The sequence below is a fragment of the Conger conger genome, chromosome 1 (genome assembly GCF_963514075.1).
Source record: "Conger conger chromosome 1, fConCon1.1, whole genome shotgun sequence".
NCBI lineage: Eukaryota > Metazoa > Chordata > Actinopteri > Anguilliformes > Congridae > Conger > Conger conger.
The window spans coordinates 82035682-82056265 of NC_083760.1; the positions used below are offsets into that span (position 1 = coordinate 82035682).

A 20584-nucleotide genomic window follows, 5' to 3' on the forward strand; every position below is an offset into this window, starting at 1 on the left:
TCTCTAACACTTCACCACCATATGGAAGTACCGTTGTAATGTTAGTTCAGAACCAGTTTAAAACCCAGTCAGAGAGACCCACCCAGCTCTCAAGATGATTTAAGAGAATTCCATGATCTGTTGTGTTGAATGCTGCGTCAAGAAGAACCAGAAATGACACCTTTTTGGCATCAGTCTGAGAGCACTAACTGTCTTAGTGAGAGCGCACTCTGTGCTATGATTACCTGACCTATATTCTTCTAGAATATTATTTTAATTTTAAAAGTTTTGCTTTATTTTTAGTTGAAAGCAACCTTTTCTAGTATAGTTTTAAAAGTTAAAAGTTCGATATTGGTCTGAAATTGCTTTAAATCTTATCTTCAGTAGAGGGTTGGCGGCAGCAGTTTTGAAAGCATGAGAAAAAAAAGATTCACAGGATGTGTGTTTGAGTGTTTGAGATACTATCGAAGACTCTTAAAGAGCCTGCAGAGGTTGCCAGGAGTTTTAGCAATTCCAGGAAACAATTTGTTTGATAGAGATCTAACATGAAGAAAAAAATAGTTTTGGTACTGGTAATGAGGCAGTGGCTGAAGGGGAAATAGGGCACAGGTTGGAACGCATGTTCTGGTTAACCCCCCCGCCCCCCGGCAGACGACCTGTACGAGATCTTGTCCAGCCTGCCCGAGAGTGTGGTGTACTCCTGCGGACCCTGCAGCCTCTCCCAGCCCAGCGGGTGGAGGGACCTGCTCTACCTGGAGCTGCGGGCCGGGGTGGAGAAGGTTCTGGCCTGCCTGCTGACCTCCACCCTCACCCAGCACCTGGTCAGCTGCAGGGAGGTGAGGAGGCCCGCGTCAAACGCCCGCATGATTTCGCTCATGAGCGCACGCACACTCCAGTAAAAACACCCGCAATATGCACGTGCGCACACTTGCACAAATGCGTGAGCGCACCCAGAAACGTGCATACGCGCACAATTGCATACACAAAAACTTGCATAAATGCACACACTTGCATACATACAGACACACGTGGTGACTCAGTTCCGCGTAACCGCTTGGCACCCTGTGAATGCGAATGGCCTTGGTGGCTTCAGGCTGATAAAAAAGCCTCCCAGACTGACACAAATGGACACTCGTTCTATGCAGTACTCTTTGCTGTATGTGTCGGGGCCCTGTTTCTGCACACACGCTGCAGTGTGCAGAGTTGTGTGGGTTTCCATGTCTCTGTCCTCTCCTGTCTCCCCCAGTGCACATCTCAGACGGACCCTGACAGCGGGGCAGAAGGCCAGCTGGCTTGCGACCTTCGTGCTGTCGGCAAGAAATTTGACAAGGGCCTCTACACTACACTCGTGAGTCTTCCCCACCACCCCCTATCCCACGGGGGACGGCCACAAGAGGCGTCTTTAAAACACGAGTGTCAGGTTGAGGCGCATGTTGGGTGTGTTCCCCCCTCAGTTCGGCAGGGCTGTTGGGCTCGAGAGGGATGCGATGCTAACGCATTTCACTCCCGCTCACCCCACGACAAGAAGGTTGTGTACGCTTTTCTAGTAGACACAACACATCAACAGCCGATGTGTCAGCAACCGATGTGTAAACAACGTCACAGCATATAAGCACTGTGCAAACCGCAACCCATCTCTGATGTGTTTACGACCATTGGCCAGCTTCCCAGTGAATTCTTCAGCCTGTGAGTTCCCGAGTGCATTTTAACTGATTAGTAAATGACTCACTGCCGCAAACTGAGTCATCCTTTTCATCATCACTTTGTAATGCGTCAGTCACTCGACCGAAATGTCTTCACTGGTGAACTTGTACAACAAAAGAACCTTGAATAATCTCTAGAGGAAGGAAAAAGATAGCAATCCTCTAAACTAAAAGTTAAACCCGAGTACGATTCAACTAGAAAGGAGCATATTGCACAGCAAGTCACTTGTGTCATTACTACGGACATGTTAAGTTGCCTCTTAATTTGGAAAGCTTAAATAAAGGCTTTCTTGATACCATGGACACTGCACCGCAGGTTGAGAATGAACAGACATAAAAGATAAAGTTGTCTGCAAAGTTACTTTCACGTTACTTGCTCATCTTAGATCTGATTCGAGAGGTGTGTATTTTTATGACCTTTCAAACAAAATGAAACAAAAAAGAGCATGGGGATGGGTTTTAAGGGAAAAATGTCAATGAGAAATGACACTTCAAGTGTTTGGTAAGTACTGTTTGACAAGTGATATGGTCAGCTTTAAAGCCCAAACAGCTGGATAGGATTTTGAGATTGCTGGCTGTGGCTGGGAGTTGAATGCCGAAACGATTGCAAACTGAAAAGGCTCATCTCCTTGAACAATAGTTCTCAGCTCATGGTGAATACAGATAGAAGTGGAGTGGTATTATCGCATGATGTGAACAGAATAGCATTGACTGCAGATGGCTTATTTTGACGGCCGCTCCCATCCGTTCCTCAGAAATCATTCCATGAAGACGTGGTACAGGTGATCCGGAAACAGCTGGAGGAGGAGTCTCCTCTCTCGGAGGACCAGAGACCAACTGCTCTGGCCCGTTCATACTATTTAAAGGTATCGTACACACATGAACGTGTACACGTGTGTGTGTGTGTGTGTGTGTGTGTGTGTGTGTGTGTGTGTGCACGTGCGTTCATTCAGAGGGAGTCAATGACAAGGAGACACATGCACGCACACACACTCGCACGCACGCACGCACGCACAAATTTCACACATATATTTCTCAGTGACTCCTTCAGTGCATGCCTTTCATTTCATCTGGAAAGTCCCTTTTTTCAGTCATGTTTCCACTGTGTTTTTTTAATTTCCTGCGGGGATTTGGGGGATTATATGTTGTTTTTGCATTGTCAATATGTAACATTTTCTACCCCGTGAACATTTTTCCTCTGCAGTTGCTGGAGGAGGTTTTCTGTTGGTTTAACAGCCAAGACCCCACAGTGTGGGACCCGCGCTGCAAGGATCTGCCAGTGTAAGCAAATACTTTAAACTTTAGACCTTGCTCAACTAACCTCGGGAATGTGTTCTTAGACATTTAGTATTACATGTAATTTTTGAAACCAGATAGCTTTTTTTTGTTTACAATGCAAACAATGACTGTGTCATTGGGCCTTTGAGGTTTGTTTGATTCTGTGGGATGAAGCATGCAGGCAGATGCTGTACATCTTGTTTTTCCATAAATGGGTTTATTCGTTCTGCATGCAGGAGGCAAAAGTTAAATAAATGACATCATTGTTAATCATGGGAACAACTCAATCCATGTCCCTCCCTCCCATTCCTTTTTTTTTTTTTTTTTTTTTTTTTTTTTTTCTTTCTCCCCCCCAGTCCCAAGCCCAGTATGGAGTGGCTCTGCCCAAATCCCAAGGGGTTTTAGCTTTGGTTAAGGAAATTGAAAGTATGGTTTTAATAGGGTCTCAAAACAGTAGTATAGCAGTCATTTTGATTGATTAAAGAGGTATAAGGCGTTTTACGATAGTTGTGCTTGAATGTGACTTGGGACTGAAAGATTTAAAGGTCTTTCCTGAAGAGTTTAGGGGTCTCTGCGGTCATCCTCAAAGTAGTGTTCTAATGTACGGATGGGCCCCACGGCATGATGTGGCTGCAGTGTTACCCAGGGATAGCAGGATTTCAGTGAGCCAGGGTTACTGTGTCTCATTCGATGTGGAATCATTAGCCTTTTAAAAAAGCAGTTGAATGGTTTTTGGAGGAAAATTACCTTGCACGCAATACATTTTCTCATCATCATGTTGGCAGAGTGTTGAGTTTCCCAAAAAAATGGAATGTGATGTTTCACGACAAGAGGATCAGGATAACAATGCACAGTGTTCAGTGACCTCGGTTGGCTTGCTGTCCCGTGGAAATGCTGCAGATGGGTGTGTCTCAAACTGGGCTGTGTTTTGGGTAGATAAACGCTGCCTGTCCTTTCTGACCTGTCCGATTTCCTTCCTCTGCTAGCGGGATGCTTCCCAACGCTGTGCTGCCCCCCTCTTCTGAGCACTTATACGCCCAGTTTCGCGAGCGGGAGGAGCTGAGGACCGGGGTGCCCGTCAGGCCACACCAGGGGGAAGACAGGGTCCCCAAGTTCAAAACGGAGGAGGGGCCCCACCTCATGACTCCCGTCTCCCGAAAACCAGCTGGCAGCTTTTCCAGGAACAAGAGCTTTCGATTAAAAATGAAAGGTAACGGCCATGGCAAACCGTTACTCCAGTGACCTCCCCTGAGAGGCCCTGAATCATGCTCTGCGGCTTCGACTGGATTCCTTTGAGTTGAATAGGAAAGGCCGCAAAGTTTATGGAACGTGACTGCTCCCTATGAACCCTCTTTGGGAGGATGCTGATTGGTTTCGGCTGCAGGTTGACTCACGTCCTGTGTATTTCGTCTTTAGGGAAGAAGGGGAGGCCTTCGAAAGCTGATCTGGACACTGGCTGGTCTAAGGATGACGAGAGGCAGTGCTCCCTTTGTCAGAAATATGGGGACGCGAAAGCCAACGTGAGTACCCCCCTCATTAGAAAGGCCCAGCGGGGGAGGTGCGGTCAAGCTGGTCCATTCGCTGCCGTGCAAAGAAGTGCCCAATTTTTATGTTAACGCTTACAGCCGGCCAGCAATGCAAGATGTGTACGGGTATGACATGAGCATCCCGGGAACATTTTTACTGAGTACATGTGTTGCCCAGCTGTTTGCTCCTTTGAAACTGCTGGTCTTTTCCATACTTTGGTTTAACAAGGCTTTGGAGGGAATTGCGTGCTGCTGCTGGCAGTGAGGTTGAAGTGCAGTTCCTGCTAATTAGGTTGTTTGGTGGCTCTGGGTATTTCCATGGGAAAATGACCTGGGGTCTAACTGCTAACTGCTTAAATAGCTAAATTTGTGTTCTTTGTTGTAAACACAACATCACAACTAAATGGAGAAGAAAACAAAAAAACAAAAAAAACATGTCTTAGCCTTGTGTCTGATCTCCCTCTCCCTCTCCCTCCCAGGATGCGGGCAGGTTGCTGTACCTCGGACAGAATGAATGGGCCCATGTGAACTGTTCCATGTGGTCTGCGGAGGTGTTTGAGGAAGACAATGGCTCCCTGATGCACGTGCACAGTGCGGTCACCAGGGGGCGCCTCATGGTGAGCTCACCCCTGTCAACACTGTGTCTTTAATAGCAGCAGTGGGCATCCAAGCTCATAATTGGTCACTTCAATGCAGGTTAATAACAAGTAGTGGGGTTGTGTCATGTCCGCACACAAAGAACCCAGCTGGTGAATCACTTTCATCCGTCCTTTACCCAACATCCTCTCCCTCTACCCTTCACCCCCCCCGCCCTTCCCACCTTCCCCACTCTCTGCGTGCCCTTCCTCTGAGCGGTGTCCTCCTCTTCCTCAGCGCTGTGAGCGGTGTAACCAGACCGGCGCCACGGTCGGCTGCTGTCTGACCTCCTGCCAGAGTAACTACCACTTCATGTGCGCCCGCACTCGAAACTGCGTCTTCCAGGATGACAAGAAGGTCTTCTGCCACAAGCACAGGGACCTCATCAGCGGAAAGGTGAGCGACGGGAGAGCCAGCTCTGCTCCAAAATGGCTCCACCAAAGCCATACGGGGGAGGGCAACTGAGGATGATTCCAAGAGCTGAAAAAAAAAAAAAAAAAAATCAAAAGATAGGTGTTGGGGTGCTGTGTGAGGTCTGGTCATGGGGGCCCAAAATCCGTGGTGACGCCCCTGTAAAGTGGTGGAGTTATTGTACCCTGCTCAAGAGCATGGTGGCAGCGCCCCTGCTGTCTCTCAGCTGTAAGGTGGGCTCCCTGACCACAGCATTGCGCCGCTGCCGCCGCATATATGCAAGGTCACGTGTGACGAATCAGAGTACTTGCGCAGAAATGGACACCAGGCAGCGGTTGACGGCACGGATGCAGCCAAAATGCAGAAATAACCACTGTTCTGTGTTACTGCTTGTGGGAGAGCCTGTCAAAAGCTCTCTGACAGAACTCAGCTCTAGATGCTCAGCAGCCTGTTTTTAGCCTGCAACAACCAGAGACTGTCCAAGCAAATATGACGTGTGCTTGTGAAATGTGGAAGGTCTTTAATTTTGTACGTGCCAAAATCGACCGAAACGGAGGACTCTCAGAATAACTAGCTGTCATGTTGTTCATGCCTTTCAGGTTCAAAAGCAAATGACTACAACTGTTATTTATTGGTGTCCTGCTCTGGTGGCATGAAGTTACATGAAGTTACACATTTAGCATAGTTACCATGGTGCCATGAAGTTAGACAATTAGCATAATTTGTGAACATGCTATTTTGTGTCCTTGATTGACAGTAGTCATTTGTTCTCAATTTTAATGTTCTGTAATCCACAGCATTACTCTGTGACTGTCTTTGCTGTTATAGTGTATTGCATTTCTCATCTTTTTTCTTTGTTACAGATGGTCACTGGGCAAGGGTTCGAAGTCCTTCGGAGAGTATATGTGGATTTCGAAGGGATCAGCCTCCGCAGGAAATTCTTGACTGGGCTGGAGCCAGAGTCCATTAATATGATGATCGGTGAGTGGCGAGTGGGTTTATTCGTACTGGACAGGCCTGTGCCCGGATTCTTATTCCTCCTCACCTTTACTGCATAAATCAGTGAAATTGGGATTTTTTCATGCGGTCAGCAGTGGCCTTTACCCCCCCTCTCCCTTTCTCTCATATTCTGTGTCCAGGCTCTTTGCAGATTGACAAGCTGGGGGTGCTGTCCGAGCTTTCAGCCTGTCAAGGGAAGCTCTTTCCTGTGGGTTATCAGTAAGTGTCTCTCTCTGATACCAACTACAAGGTACACGTATTGTATTTGTCAGCCATTTTCTCCCATGTTCACACTTTTAGGTTCTCCAGTATGGACGGGTATTTTGGTATTATAAAAGAAATTATAATAATTCTTCTCCATTTCCACTCCCCCCTCCTCTCCTTCTTGTCCCTTCCTCTTTGACCTCCTCAGGTGCTCTCGCTGGTACTGGAGCACCGTGGACCCTCGCCGACGCTGCAGGTACACCTGCAAGGTGAGGGAGGTCCGGCCTCCGGTTCAGGAGAGGCCCGTGGAGGAGACCCCCGACCAGGGGGAAAACCGCACCATCGCCCACAGCACCAGTCCGCACGCCGGTGAGCCTCTCGGAAACTGGCTCTTTTCTGGCAGCCAAATGCTTAATCGTTTCACCCCATACCGGGCATGCTGCCTGAGGAAGAGAATACGGTCTATCACGGACAGTTGTGCAATTACATTACATTTCATTAATGGTATTTGGCAGACGCTCTTATCCAGAGCGACATACCGTTGATTAGACTAGGCGGGAGACAATCCTCCTGGAGCAATGCAGGCTTTAGGGCCTTCGGGATCTTATTTTGGCTCCACCGGGGATCAAACCGACCTTGCCTTAACCACTAAGTTCCAGGCCGCTACAATTAAGCCTCCTACGGCTGGTTTAGTTCTTTAGCTCTCATTGTTTTTGTGTCTCTTTACACCACAGTTTCGCTTGATTTAGTGCGATTTGTGATTTGGAATGTTTCCCTTTTCATTTCCTTGGGAATGTCATGGCCGTTTACCAGACTAAGCCTTTTGAAATCCAGTCAGGGCCGAAGTCTGTGCCATTTGCATTTAGTTCTCAGTACGTGAACTGAAAATGGAATTGGCTGCAACATAAAAAATACCATACAGTAGCTGTTGTAAAGCCGTTTATTCTTTCTTAATCACTTGCGTGTATCTTGAATTTAAATGACTTTTTTTTTATTACAGACAAAAAAACATGTTATTTAAATTAAAAATACACGCAAGTGATTAAGCTAGAGCTAACCAGCTAACTGAGCTTGTTTCTTTTTCTGCTTCTTTCTGTCTATTGTTTTGCTAGCTTCCTTGCAATCATGTTGACATCACACAATTCATCTTGCTGCAGAAATATTCCTTTTATTTGAAATACAAAGCCTTTTTCCATCCTCTCATGTTTCCAACAGAAACAGATGCGCAGGATGTGGAGGTGGCTCCCCCTCCTCTGGGTGAAGCACCCCCCAGCACTCCCTCCCCCCTCTCCAAACCGGACCCGGGGGCTCGCCCCAAAGTTCCGAGTTACCCCCAGCCCCGGAGACCAGCGGGGGGGATGTTCCGTCCTCTCCCCTCCCCAGGTACCCTTTAGGTCCTGTGCTGATGTCATACAGAACAGGGCTGAGGAACCCTGTTCCTGAAGGCCACCTGGCTCAGTTTCTTGTTTCCATCATTAGCCAAGCATAACTGCAAGTTTAACTGTACGAATTAGTGGCAGGGTGTTCGTAGATTAGAGCATTTATAGATTATATTCTGTGTCGATAATATTTGCTAAAATGTTATGCAGTAACGCATGATATATGGACAAATGCGTTTCAGTGACACATGTCTGTCGCCCCACTGATGAAAATGTGTTGAACTTTGGATTGCGTAACTTTTAGATCCATATTGGATTGTGGTGAATGTGAGCTATGCTCTTACTGGTCTTCCTTCCTGTCCCTCACAGGTACAGCCCTGTCCAAATCGCATCACATCCTGACCATCAGCGACCTGGAGGAGACCCGCCGGCCACGGCGTCATAGCCCCCACTCCCATAGCTCTGGCTCCCGCTGTCACATCTCCTCCCCCCCCCACGGCACTCCCTCAGGACCAATCACCCTGCGCGCTGGTGGATCTCTGCATCCCAAAACGTCCCCGGTCACCACCCCTCTCTTTCCACTCGGTGCTACTGAAAACCTGCTGACCTCTCCCTCGGTCTGGCTTGCCGGGGGCCGAAGTACCTCCTCCTCCTCCTCCTCGTCCACTGCACGTGTTCCTGGGATTGCAGCGGCCCACTCTACCTCAGGGTTCTTTCCCCGGCCGCCCGCCTGGCACGATGGCCTTGCCAGCCCCCCGTTATCCGTCCCCGATGGCTTCTCCACGTCCTCTGCCCTGCACGTCTCCCCAAGACCCAGGGTGCCTTGCCTCGACCTGGGCCAGCCGGACTCGGCTGACATGCCGCTCAACTTCTTGGCCTCGCCAGAGCTGAAGGATCTCACGTCGGCTAATGGGACGGCCTTGCCGGGGAAGGGCTCCCGCCTTGTCTCGGGTCAGGGTTTCCCTTACACGCCGTTCATGGTGGACTCGGTGCTGAACACAGAGCTTGAGTTTGACGATACCCTGCTGAACGAGGGCGTAGCCATGCACTGTGGCGCCCAAATTGTGGTGGAAGGGGAGGGTGAGGAGAACCCAGAGGAATACGAGGAAGGGGAGGCCAAGAGGACAACCCACATAAGGGCCTTGCCCTGCCCAACCACCTCGGCACAGGAGGAGTGGGGCAACACCTCGTCTGATGAGGACATGGAGAACTACTTCGACTTCTCCCGCACAGTGGTCGCTCGCGTTGCCCCTCCGCAGACCTCCCCACCGGCTCCCTCTGCCTCCATCCCCCAGCTGGACGGCGTGGACGACGGCACCGACAGTGATGCAAGCATAGCCACCAGTGAGGTCGCCCGCAACCTGAAGAGCTCAGGCCATAGCCAGACTCAGAACCCACCCCTGGAGGAGAGGCGGAGCAATGGGCTGCCGGATCCCAGCCTGGCTTCCACGAGCCCGTCCTCTGATGCTCTGTCGCTGGACAAATTGTCAGGGAACATGGACAAAGATGGCGCCTCTCCATATTTGGAGGCGCCATTCAATTACCTGTTCCCCACCAACCTAAAGGTACCCGATTCCATGCAGCCACATGCCAGTCTAGCATTCGACGGTCTCGGCTTCTCGCTCAACAGCGTACCGCCTTCCGTTGGTGCTCAAGCACAGATCTCAGAGGTGCACCCATCCCCCGGGTACTGCCACTTGGAAGCAAGCTCTGGGTCCTTGCAGTCGCTCAGTGTGGTTTCCGTGTTCGAAGATGCGCCGTCGTCGGCAGAAGAGGGCCTGCGGAAGGGACCCGCTGAGCTTCACCAACCTACCACGGAGTTCGTGGAGTCTTATGCTCCGCGAGAGGGCCTTGCAGTGGAGTCAATGGAGCAGGCCATGCTAATGACGGACGGCTCAAACTCAGACTTATCTGCGGGGATCCTGGTCCAGGAGTGTCACGATCTTCCATCTCCGAACGCCTCTCTGACCGATTTGGTGACCGTCCAGGAGGGACCGCCAATGGAGGCTAATTCAGTGCAGATCCCCAGCGATATCTTCCTGGACCCCAGCAGTGGGCACTTTGTTTCCGCCAAGGATGGCACCGAGGTCTACCTGAACAGTCTGCCGGAACCCGCGGAAAACCCTCCAGCTTTACCTGCCCCTGTTAACGGGAGCCAGAATGCAGAGAGGGATTCTTTCTTGCCCAACGAAGTTCCCATTATAAGCCATGCTCCCACAGACCTGCAGGCCCACCCATCACCGGCACTCTCTGTGCTCACCTTCAAACCCGCCCCCGTCCCAAGCCTTGATGCAATGCCTGAGCCCCTGCAGCCCGCTCAAAGGAACACGGTTCTGCCGCCTATGGAGAGTTTCCGTGCCGTCTTGTCTCATGCAGAACCACGACTTCCTGCTCCTGCCGTTGGAGGCCTCCCGTACGTTTCCTCTGGTTTCCAGCCTCGGCAGGAAACGGTGTCGATAGTGCCGGGCTCTGGGATGCCCATTGGATCCTACGGGACGGTGCCACTTCCGGTGTTCACAACGCAGTCTCTCTCGGCAGGATCCGCGTCTTTTACCGTTGTGTCTTCCTCCCCGTCCACCACCACTTTCACTGAAGGTCTAACTTTCCAAGTAAGGGAGGCCACCCAGTGCCAGACATTCTGCCCCGCACCACCCCATCAGACCCCTGCTTCTGCTCCCGTCCTCATGAATGGCTACAACTCTGCATCCGCACCAAAGGACGTCTCTAGGGGCCACACCTTCTCCATCAACTTTTCTACCCCCAGGCCTGCACTGGAGCCTCAGCAGCCCATTCTGAGCCCCGCCGTTCCAGGTCACGCCATCCTGACAGTACGGGAGGTGGGTGTAGACTCTACTCCGCATGTGCTGCTGGTCAATCGCATGGGCCAGATCTTCGTCAAGAACCCAGAGAGCAACACCTTCCACCTGCCCAGCCCAAACGCACCGTCCTACGGCTGTGTCAGCCAGATCGCCAGTCTCCTTCAGAGTAATGCACTCTCTGCCACCCTTGCTGCTGCGGGATCCATGACCGCCAGCACTGGCCCTGTTGCCCCCACCCAGACCCCTGGGGTGGTGACCCCTGCGCTATCCCCACAGATAGTCCACAGTCCCGCCGCAACCACCCGCCTCATCACCTACAGCACCAATGGGGCACTAGCTGCTGCTGATGTCCTCGTTGGGAAAAAGCCAAGATCATCTTCTAAGGAAACTGTGCCTGGCGTTAAGAAGCCTAGGAAAAAGAGGGCCACTCCGACTACTAAGAGAACCAAAGCAGTTGCTAGCCTCAACCCGTCTCTCTGGCCAGCCACCTCCCCCCAGCCCCCTGCAGGCCGAGGCAGGTCCTCGCTTTGCACTGCCAGCAGGAACGAAAGCGCCCAAGCCATAATCAACCAAGCCATGGCCAGCAACTTCAACCCCAACCGAATCGCCCAGTTACCGGGTACCTCCCGCATCCGTGCTTCACCCGGCCACAGCAGGGTACGGGCCCTGAGTTCTGTGGTGCTATCCCCAGGCCTTTTTATTGAACCTGAACCTCCGACCATCGCAACTCCCATGACTGCCGCTTTGCAGCCCCGGTCCCAGGTCCGCATGAAAAGGGTCTCGTCGCTGTCGGACCGCATCGCCACCAAGAAATCGAAGACAGACTTTGTTGAGATAGAGCCCCCTAGTGTTGTGGAGGAGCTGCCGCCACAGAAGGCCATCAGTGCAGCCGCCAGGTGAGTAGAGGGAATGTAGCAGTGGGAACGGGTTGGACTGAATTCAGAATCAGAACAGGCCAGACTCAACATCTGTGTAATGGCAAAAACATTTTTTGGTGCAGTCTCAGCAGGTCTGGGGGTGTCCGTATCAAAACGCCAACCGTGAAGGGGGTACTGGACTTGGACAAACCAAAGGAGGAGCGTCACAGTGACCCCGAAAGCACAAGGTTTGGGAGCGAAAAACTGGTGCATGTAGTTTTAGTTTGTTTTTGCAAAAAAAGCCCTGCCGAAGTACATGCAGGGATCTGCTGCAGTTGTGATGAAGATCTGTGATGATCCTCCTTGATGGAGAGCCAGCTGATGTTAGCATATTAGGGCTCAATTTAATTTCTAGTTTTCCATGTCTTTTGAGGGCAAACATTTCATTGAAGATTTTTTTTTTGTTTGTGTATGATTCATTGCCTTAGATTTTACAGTGGGGGGTCAAATTAATACTTGGTATGCATGTAACCTTCACTGGCAATTATTCTCATATGAAATTCAAAACAACGTCCTGAAACGGGACGAGACACAGGGATAAAAGGTAACAATACAGTGGCAACAAAAGCAGTTGCATTATTCAAAATGCAACTTTTACTATTAGCTAACAGCATTAAGTAGCCTAAAGAGAAAATGTGCATTTTACACGTGTTATGTTATATGCATTTACATTTAGCTAACAATATGATCTTAAGCCGTAACATGTCTAGCTAGCTAGAATGACTAAGTTACATGCTTACTGTAGAGCGACTATCGAAAAACGTGAAACTATAGTCGCCGAGAGGCTAAGCAGGGGAAAACTTTACCTGCCGGACGCGCTGTCAACAAATCTTCGCTCCAAAGATGTTGCGTTTTACATATTTATTGCTGATAAAAACACACAGTGAAACAACTTCCCAAAGTTTAGAAAACAATTAATTTGTTAGTGTTGAGCGATCAAAAGCGTTCAAAGCGTTCAAACCGGTCAGCAAAAGTGAGACTTCCCCCCTCACCCTCTCAGTTAATTAATGAGAAACACCCGGTGGAGAGCAGCTGACTCTACCACCAACACCACGTGACCCACATCCTTGCAAGCGACCATACACACGGCATGCAAAGAAACTCAATACAAAAATACTAGAATAACAATAGCTGGCACTTACACTTACTATAACGTCAGCTAATTTAAACTATTTATGGTTAAGTAGCTATTTAAGTGTTCCTTTAGAACAGGGGTGTCCAATCTTATCCAGAAAGGGCCGGTGTGTATGTAGGTTGTTGTTTTAGCACAGGACTTAGAAGCTAGCCTGATTTATAAGTTTGCGATGTGTCTCTTCGTTTTAAGTACAGACAATTTGTTGTCAGAATTTCTCATTTCTTAGGGGTATCCACGAAATCGTAAAGGCATGTCCAAAAATCGCTGTTTTACACTGGAGCACTGACCAACGCTCCGTTTTAATGTGCTGTTATTTGTTCAGCGCAGACTGAGTAGTGACTCTGCTGGTAGTTTTCACCCTAGACTTGGCACAGGATGTGAGCAAACTCCCCACGCATAAGCCCCAGTGAACTGAGACCTCACATCCAGGTTTTGTCACCGTTTCAATATTGCTCAGATTGTTTAAATAGGTTCCCTAATAAAAAAAAAAACACCCTATTTATTTATGTAATACATTTAATGTGATCTTTGATGCAATCTATTTAGCCTGTGAGCCTGTGAGCTGTTATGACTACAGATTTGTGTTTACCAGTTGTCATGATTTTGTGGTTGCATAATAGACAGAGAGCACAGAACGTTAACAGACGGAGTAGCGGTTCATTAGACGTCTAGTTTTGATGAGTGGCGGACATCTGGCTTTTAGGGGAAATCTACTTCTCTTTCTTGTGAATTTCCCTTGACACGCTGTTTCCAGTGTAGGTCTATATCTCATCAGTGCATCGATGACATCTTTCACTTCCTCTCCTGCTAGCATTGCTTCAGCTGCGTGAGGTGCAGTGCCATGGTCAGAGAAGTTGTGGGTCTCATTTACAGCAGGGGTTCTTTCGTTGTACAGTTGTATGCCTTTGTCTTGAGCAAGGTATGAAAAGGTATTGCTTCATATCCAGCTTGTCTGGATTGAAAATGAAAAAAACCAGAAAAGAAAAACACTTTCTAGATTACAAAAAAATGTCAATGTCTGTTATTTTTAAGTTCCTGGCCAGGGGATTTTTTTCGTGTGGGTGTTTTCTGACGAGGTTTCACTGTGGTTTGTGGGGTGTTTTTTTGTTCCAGGCCGGGACCTTGGGATCGACTGGGTTCTGCGTCCCGAGGTGATCTTGGCTACAGCAGACCCCAGGCCTGGGAGGGCGTGGGCCGTAACGCACTGACCGACTGGAACAAGTACTCAGGTCGGTGAGACCGTTTAAAACCCAGAGTTCTGGGATGTGGCCCAGCTGGAAGGGCGTTTGGGCCCGAAATGTGCTTCTTATCTCAGCTCTGGCCCCCCCGCCCTCCGCCCCCCGCCCCCTCAGGTGCAGTTTCGAGCTCGGACGACGAGATGCCGCCACCGGACCTGGATGATGAGTGCCCGCCCTGCAGGGACCAGCCACACCTGCGCTTCGAGATCACCAGCGAGGATGGGTTCAGCGTGGAGGCGGACAGCATCGAGGGTATGCGCGGGGGACAGGCCCTGCGGGAACACGCTGGTAGCAGCCAGGGGGCTCCGGCCCACGGTCCGTTTCGTGACTCTTCCGAACAATTTCTGGTGCAACGCAAGGGAAAGGAAGTTATTTAGACAGCTGGTTCAATAATGATAACAGTGGCTAAAAATAAACGATTTGGATTACCCTGGCTTGAACCCAATAGAGATGCTGTGCTTGGACCTGAAATGAGCAATTCATGCTCAAAAATCATGCTTCATGCTTAATTTGTCCGAATTAAAGCAGTTCTGCAAAGGAGAGTTGACTGAAATTGCTCTCCAGCGATATGATGTCAAATTATTGTAAGCGTTTGTGGTTATTACTACGCAATCAATTATGTTTAAGTGGGATCACATGGGTGATTCGTTTTGTGTTGAAGTCTCCCTGAGCAAGGCACCTAACCCCCAAATTCTCCTGACAAATTGTTTGGTGCCTGGCCAATCGCTGTTGGTGTGTGAATGTGTGTATGAATGGGTGAATGAGAAGCTTGAATTGTCTAAACAGCTGAAACTATTTAGTGGGACAAATATGCAATAATAACGGACATCAGGGGGCAACTACCTTTTCAGGGCACTGTATGGGCATCTTTGATTTCAGAGTACTTTGCAGTGAAGGGAATTATCATGGGGAATTAGCGGGTGTTACTCCCTTCAGTCCCAATCCCAGTACAAAGTGGCTCCACCCAAGTCCCAAGGGGGTTTGGATTTGGCTGAGAAAACGGAGAACATTGAGAGGATTTAGTTGGGTTTTAATAGGGGCTCAAAGCTATAGTATACAGTCATTTTGATTGGTTGAAAAGTCACAAAGTCTGAAAGGGCTAACACAAAATGGCGGCTATCCTAGTGGGGTGTGCTGCGAGTGACTGCGTTGCGTGACGGCATTCCTGGTCTCCCCCCCCCCCCCACTTTCAGTGGCCTGGAAGGCAGTGATCGACGGGGTCCAGGAGGCGCGTGCGGCCGTCCGGCTCAAGCAGCTGTCCTTCGCGGGGATGAGCGGGGCGCGTGTGCTGGGCATGCTCCACGACGCCGTGCTGTTCCTGGTGGAGCAGCTAGAGGGCGCCAACCTCTGCCAGCGCCACGTCTTCCGTTTCCACAAGCAGGACAGTCAGGAGGAGGAGCTGCCGGTCAACCCCAGCGGCTGCGCCCGTTCGGAGGTCCACATGAGGTGAGCAGACCTCGGGAGGACCCCGCTGGGTCGTTTCGGGAGGAATCGTCAAGCCGTCCAAACTACCGCAGCCTGTGTGGGGTTATTGTTCAGCCGCCAAAAGATCTGAGTCTCATCCTGTTTTTCTTCCTCTCTGCCTTTCGCAGGAAGTCCACCTTTGACATGTTCAACTTCCTGGCCTCTCAGCATAGGCAGTTGCCAGACAATGGCCCTTACGACGAGGAGGAGGACGAGGTTCCTCTCAAGTCCACCAGGTCAGATGTCCTTCATGTCTCAAGACCCAGGAGACGTGTGCCGCACGCACAAACCAGGGCAGATGCACAAAGCCGCTGGTTCTTTAAATGTAGGGCTGCGCTGAAATGCACTCACAAAAACAGTGTGTGTAACAGCCCCTGCTCCGCTACGGAAGTAATAATCCGTTATAGACTTAATGGAATAATAAAACTGTCTGCACTGTCTGTGCAGAAGATGCTCATCCAGGCAGTTATTTCCCCCGCTTTTTTCTGACCATGTTTTTTAAGTATTATTTAGGGCACTACAATTGAAAAACCGTGTCTGTAAGGTTAACATTACTTTTAATATTTTTGAGGACTCGATTTCAGTTAATACTCAATTTCAGCCAGTACTCAATTTCAGTTTTGACAGTTTGTCAGTACCCAGTTGCTCGCAAACTATTCCTTATGGGTTGTAACAAACAGTAGTCTCAAGGACCTGTCAGGACCTGTTTTCTGTTGTACTGTGTTTTGCATCCTGGGTACCTGGAAGTCAAAAGGAAACGGGTTTAGTTGGTCTTGAGGGCTCCAGAACTAGAAAAAAAGGAAAATAGCACGGTGGGGGGTGGTTTTTAAGAGGGGAAAAAAAAAAAATATATATATATTTTAGGTGTAAAGTTGGTGTAAAGTTAATGTGGTTCAGAAGTTGGTAACAACTGCATACCTCCCTCTTCCTCAAGGCGGCAATATCCTGCATTTTATATGGCTGAAACCAACCGTACTTAGGGGGCCGTTAAGTTCCCTACTGAATTCAGAGGAATCTGTTGTTTTTTTGCCTCTGCCCCGGCATTATGTTTTCAGGTTTTCTGTCCGTCCCATTACTGTGAACGCGGTATCTACTTATCTTATGGTCTTATTTTGTTTGAGGAGGACTTCATTTAAAGAGCTTTCCTCTATTCTGGACCTGCATAAGTCCCTCTGTCATTTCACTGATCAGAAGCCATTTGCTCTGTGACGAAGCAGAGTTTGTGCGCCGTGGCTTTCACTTGTCCCCACTCTAGAGGAAGGCCCTGATTTCAGGCAGTTTGCGAGCCTCCTGGGTCGCTGAGTATGGCTTCAACCCTACCCATCTCACACACAACCCCCCCAAAGTGGTTTGGGTCCTTAAATAAAGCTTCTGGTTTAAAGGCAGTTCCTTCATGTCCGGGTTGTGATTAGCTGTCCCTCTCCCACAGGCGTGCCACGAGCCTGGAGCTGCCCATGGCCATGCGCTTCCGTCACCTGGAGAGGACATCCAAGGAGGCGGTGGGAGTGTACAGGTGTGTGTCCGGAGACCCGGAAGCCTCTCCTCTTCCGTTTGTCTCCCCTCGCTCTTTCTCAAGCATGCGCATCAACTCCTCAAATTGATTTGGTGCGCTTTTGTGCGTCTATGGTGCTGGCTGCCAGATGTATTGCAGCCAGATGTCTCAGTCAAGGCCATGGCCAAGGGAATGGGGCCATGGGGCCATGGGGCGGCTTGTAGCGTAGTGGTTAAGGTAAATGCCTGGGACACGCAAGGTCGGTGGTTCTAATCCCGGTGTAGCCACAATACGATCCGCACAGCCGTTTGGCCCTTGAGCAAGGCCCTTAACCCTGCATTGCTCCAGGGGAAGATTGTCTCCTGCTTAGTCTAATCAACTGTACGTTGCTCTGGATAAGAGCGTCTGTCAAATAATGTAATGTAATGTAATGTAATGGAAATGGAAATGGAAAGTGAAAGCCATTTCAGCTGCTGTGCTCATTACCAAGCATGATGGCATGTCTCTCTCTCTCTCTCCCTCCCTCCCTCCCTCCCCCCCCCCCCCCCCGCGGTTCTCAGGTCCGCCATCCACGGGCGAGGACTGTTCTGCAAGCGAAACATCGACGCGGGAGAGATGGTGATCGAGTACTCCGGCATCGTCATCCGCTCGGTGCTGACGGACAAGCGCGAGAAGTACTACGACGGCAAGGTGAGTCCGCCCCTCATTTCACATTTTAGCCTGAATCTGTTCCTTGGTGGGGGGGGTGGAGCAGGGTGACTCAGTGGGGTGGGGAGTCAGTGTCAATGGGCAGGGTGACTCAGTGGGGTGGGGAGTCAGTGTCAATGGGCAGGGTGACTCAGTGGGGTGGGGAGTGAGTGTCAATGGGCAGGGTGACTCAGTGGGGTGGGGAGTCAGTGTCAATGGGCAGGGTGACTCAGTGGGGTGGGGAGTGAGTGTCAATGGGCAGTGTGACTCCGTGGGGTGGGGAGTCAGTGTTAGTGGGCAGTCGTTAAGCCGCCGTTTCCTCCCTCCCAGGGCATCGGCTGCTACATGTTCCGCATCGACGACTTCGACGTGGTGGACGCCACCATGCACGGCAACGCGGCGCGCTTCATCAACCACTCCTGCGAGCCCAACTGCTACTCGCGCGTCATCAACGTGGAGGGCCAGAAGCACATCGTCATCTTCGCCCTGCGCAAGATCTACCGCGGCGAAGAGCTCACCTACGACTATAAGTTCCCCATCGAGGACGCCAGCAACAAGCTCATGTGCAACTGTGGTGCCCGCCGCTGTCGACGCTTCCTCAATTAAAGGGGGGGGGGGGGGGGACAGTGGGAACTACGGCAAGAAACCTTGGATTTCTCAGGGGAGAGAGGAGGGCAAGCGGCCACAGGAGAAGTAGACTTTAGGAGGGAAGTGTGGATAGGGGTGGGCGGGCCTGTACAACGAGTTTGCTGGCCTGTAACACGTCCAGCTCCTCAGTCTGGCTTTCAGGCCCGTACAGTACAAGGAGTGTCTTCCGTTATATGTCATGTTGGTGCGAAAGACGGGGCGGGGGCGCAGGGGATGAAGACATCCCGTACACTGCAGGCCAGAGGATGTCAGCTGACAGGAGTTCTTGGAGGAGAGGATGCTGGTTGAAACCACTATTTTTGTGTGTGTGTGTGTTTCACCATAACCGTCAGCACACGTTCTGTTAAACACATCTGCGCTAGCAATGGACATGTTGAGGTCAGTAGTCAGAGAGAGGTTTGTGTCAGTCTGCCGGGGGAACAGGCGGAATGGCTGGTTGTTCTCTTGAGTTCTCTACCTGTTGGAAAAAACACGGGGCAGTGTTTCACGGCTGAATTTGATAATGACGCTCTCCTAATTGCCTGTTATCTGGCTTGTGATCAAAGAGACAGACACAGGCATCATTTTAACACCCCTCCCTCCCCGTTTAACATGTTTTTTTTTTATAGATATCCTGTTCATCACCCACACCATCTCCATCTCTGCGGTTGCACATTTATCTGTGGCCTGTTTTCGGAGCGTATTCTGCTGCTGTGCAGTGTGTATGGGGCTCTCTCCTCGCGTCCCCTCCCTTGGCCTGTTGGAGGGCCTCAATGGTGCTAAATCAACGCGTCCCTCGCGCGTGTTCGTCCAAGCCCAACAGATAGTGGGAGTAGCATTGTACATTTAAGACAATCTTGTAAGAACGCCGACGAATCTTGTGCTGTCTTTTTCTTTCTGTTTATATATATATATATATATATATATATATATATACATATATACATAAAAACGTTTTTTTTGGTGTTTTTTTACATATGCGAACACTACCTGACCCTCGTGTCCGGACCTTCAATCGTGCTGAACTTTACGCCGGCGTCTTTGTAACCATGGTAATATCAAACTTATGATGCAGTAATCCAGTAATAATCAAAGACTTGATTTTTGCTATAGTTTTGCACATTAGTTTTGCATGAGAACCTTGTTTCACCTTTTGTATTCAGGTGCTGAGGGGAAAGACCAGGAGTTTACGTCTCTTTAAAAAGACAAATTGCCTTTCAGTCAGTACCAGTGTGTTTTTCTGCATTTCTGAGAAACTTTCAGCTAGTTTTAATTCTTGGAACGAAGTTGTTATGTAGGCCTATGCCTTTTTGACCTGGGCGGGCACATCTGTACATCTTAACTTTTTTTTTAAGAAAGCAGAGGTTCACCCTAACACCAGCCGCTACAGTGTAAACAGACAAAGCACTCGTCACCTTACGGTCTGGTACAGCAAGCTTCAAGTACCCACCTTAACATAAAAAATTAAAAAAGAAAAACAGGAAAAAAAAGTTTGGCCTTGCCTCCCTCACAAGAGAGATCATGTCTAAGTAGTCTTCTTTTTAATGTGGAAGTCATAATAATGGATGTGTAATGTGTGTAGTAGGATGTGGAGGGGAAGGTGTTTTTGTGACATTTGTGTCCGCACCCCTGCCTGTACCGGGTTGAACCGGATAAAGCTCCTTTCCGTTCGTTTTCTCCCCCCTCACTTGAAAATGTTGCAATATGGTCCTTGGGAAAGACATTGTGATGAGCCGTGTTTTTAAACGTTTTAGATTTTGATTGATTTTCTTCCTCGTGTGAGCAGTGGGTTGGGGGTTTGGGGGGAGGCTTCTGCAGAGAAACCCCAGGCTGCCTGCAAGACCCTCAGCCGTTTGATTTCAATTTTAGAACTGTCCTCACCGTGTCTTTTAGTAAACGTCCCATCTTTTTCTTTTTTTCTTTTCTCTCAAAACGGGGTAACCATAACTCTGTAGAAATGGAAGATATAGCAGATACACAAAGGAAGTGCAACCTTCGCCTCTCTCCCTGCCAGCCACCCCGTCTCCATCCGGCTGGTGTGTGATCATTCTGACCACGACACAAAACAAAAAGACTTCTGGCAATGCCCC

The 20584-nt window shown here is 49.7% G+C and overlaps 1 protein-coding gene across 1 annotated transcript in view; it reads left to right on the forward strand.

The window, feature by feature from the left end:
- kmt2bb (lysine (K)-specific methyltransferase 2Bb) overlaps positions 1-18481 on the forward strand; it is a 38178-nt gene extending 19697 nt beyond the window's left edge. Inside the window, exons 17-37 of the mRNA XM_061238230.1 lie at positions 631-815; positions 1226-1327; positions 2438-2548; positions 2887-2963; positions 3947-4170; positions 4377-4480; positions 4966-5103; positions 5360-5518; positions 6397-6514; positions 6673-6751; positions 6945-7105; positions 7952-8119; positions 8485-11830; positions 11935-12039; positions 14100-14215; positions 14339-14476; positions 15418-15670; positions 15817-15924; positions 17118-17201; positions 17741-17870; positions 18198-18481. Coding sequence (XP_061094214.1) covers positions 631-815; positions 1226-1327; positions 2438-2548; positions 2887-2963; positions 3947-4170; positions 4377-4480; positions 4966-5103; positions 5360-5518; positions 6397-6514; positions 6673-6751; positions 6945-7105; positions 7952-8119; positions 8485-11830; positions 11935-12039; positions 14100-14215; positions 14339-14476; positions 15418-15670; positions 15817-15924; positions 17118-17201; positions 17741-17870; positions 18198-18473 — 6182 coding nt within the window. The 3' untranslated portion in view covers positions 18474-18481. The remainder of the gene's footprint in view (positions 1-630; positions 816-1225; positions 1328-2437; positions 2549-2886; positions 2964-3946; positions 4171-4376; positions 4481-4965; positions 5104-5359; positions 5519-6396; positions 6515-6672; positions 6752-6944; positions 7106-7951; positions 8120-8484; positions 11831-11934; positions 12040-14099; positions 14216-14338; positions 14477-15417; positions 15671-15816; positions 15925-17117; positions 17202-17740; positions 17871-18197) is intronic.
- The last annotated feature ends 2103 nt before the right edge of the window (positions 18482-20584 follow it).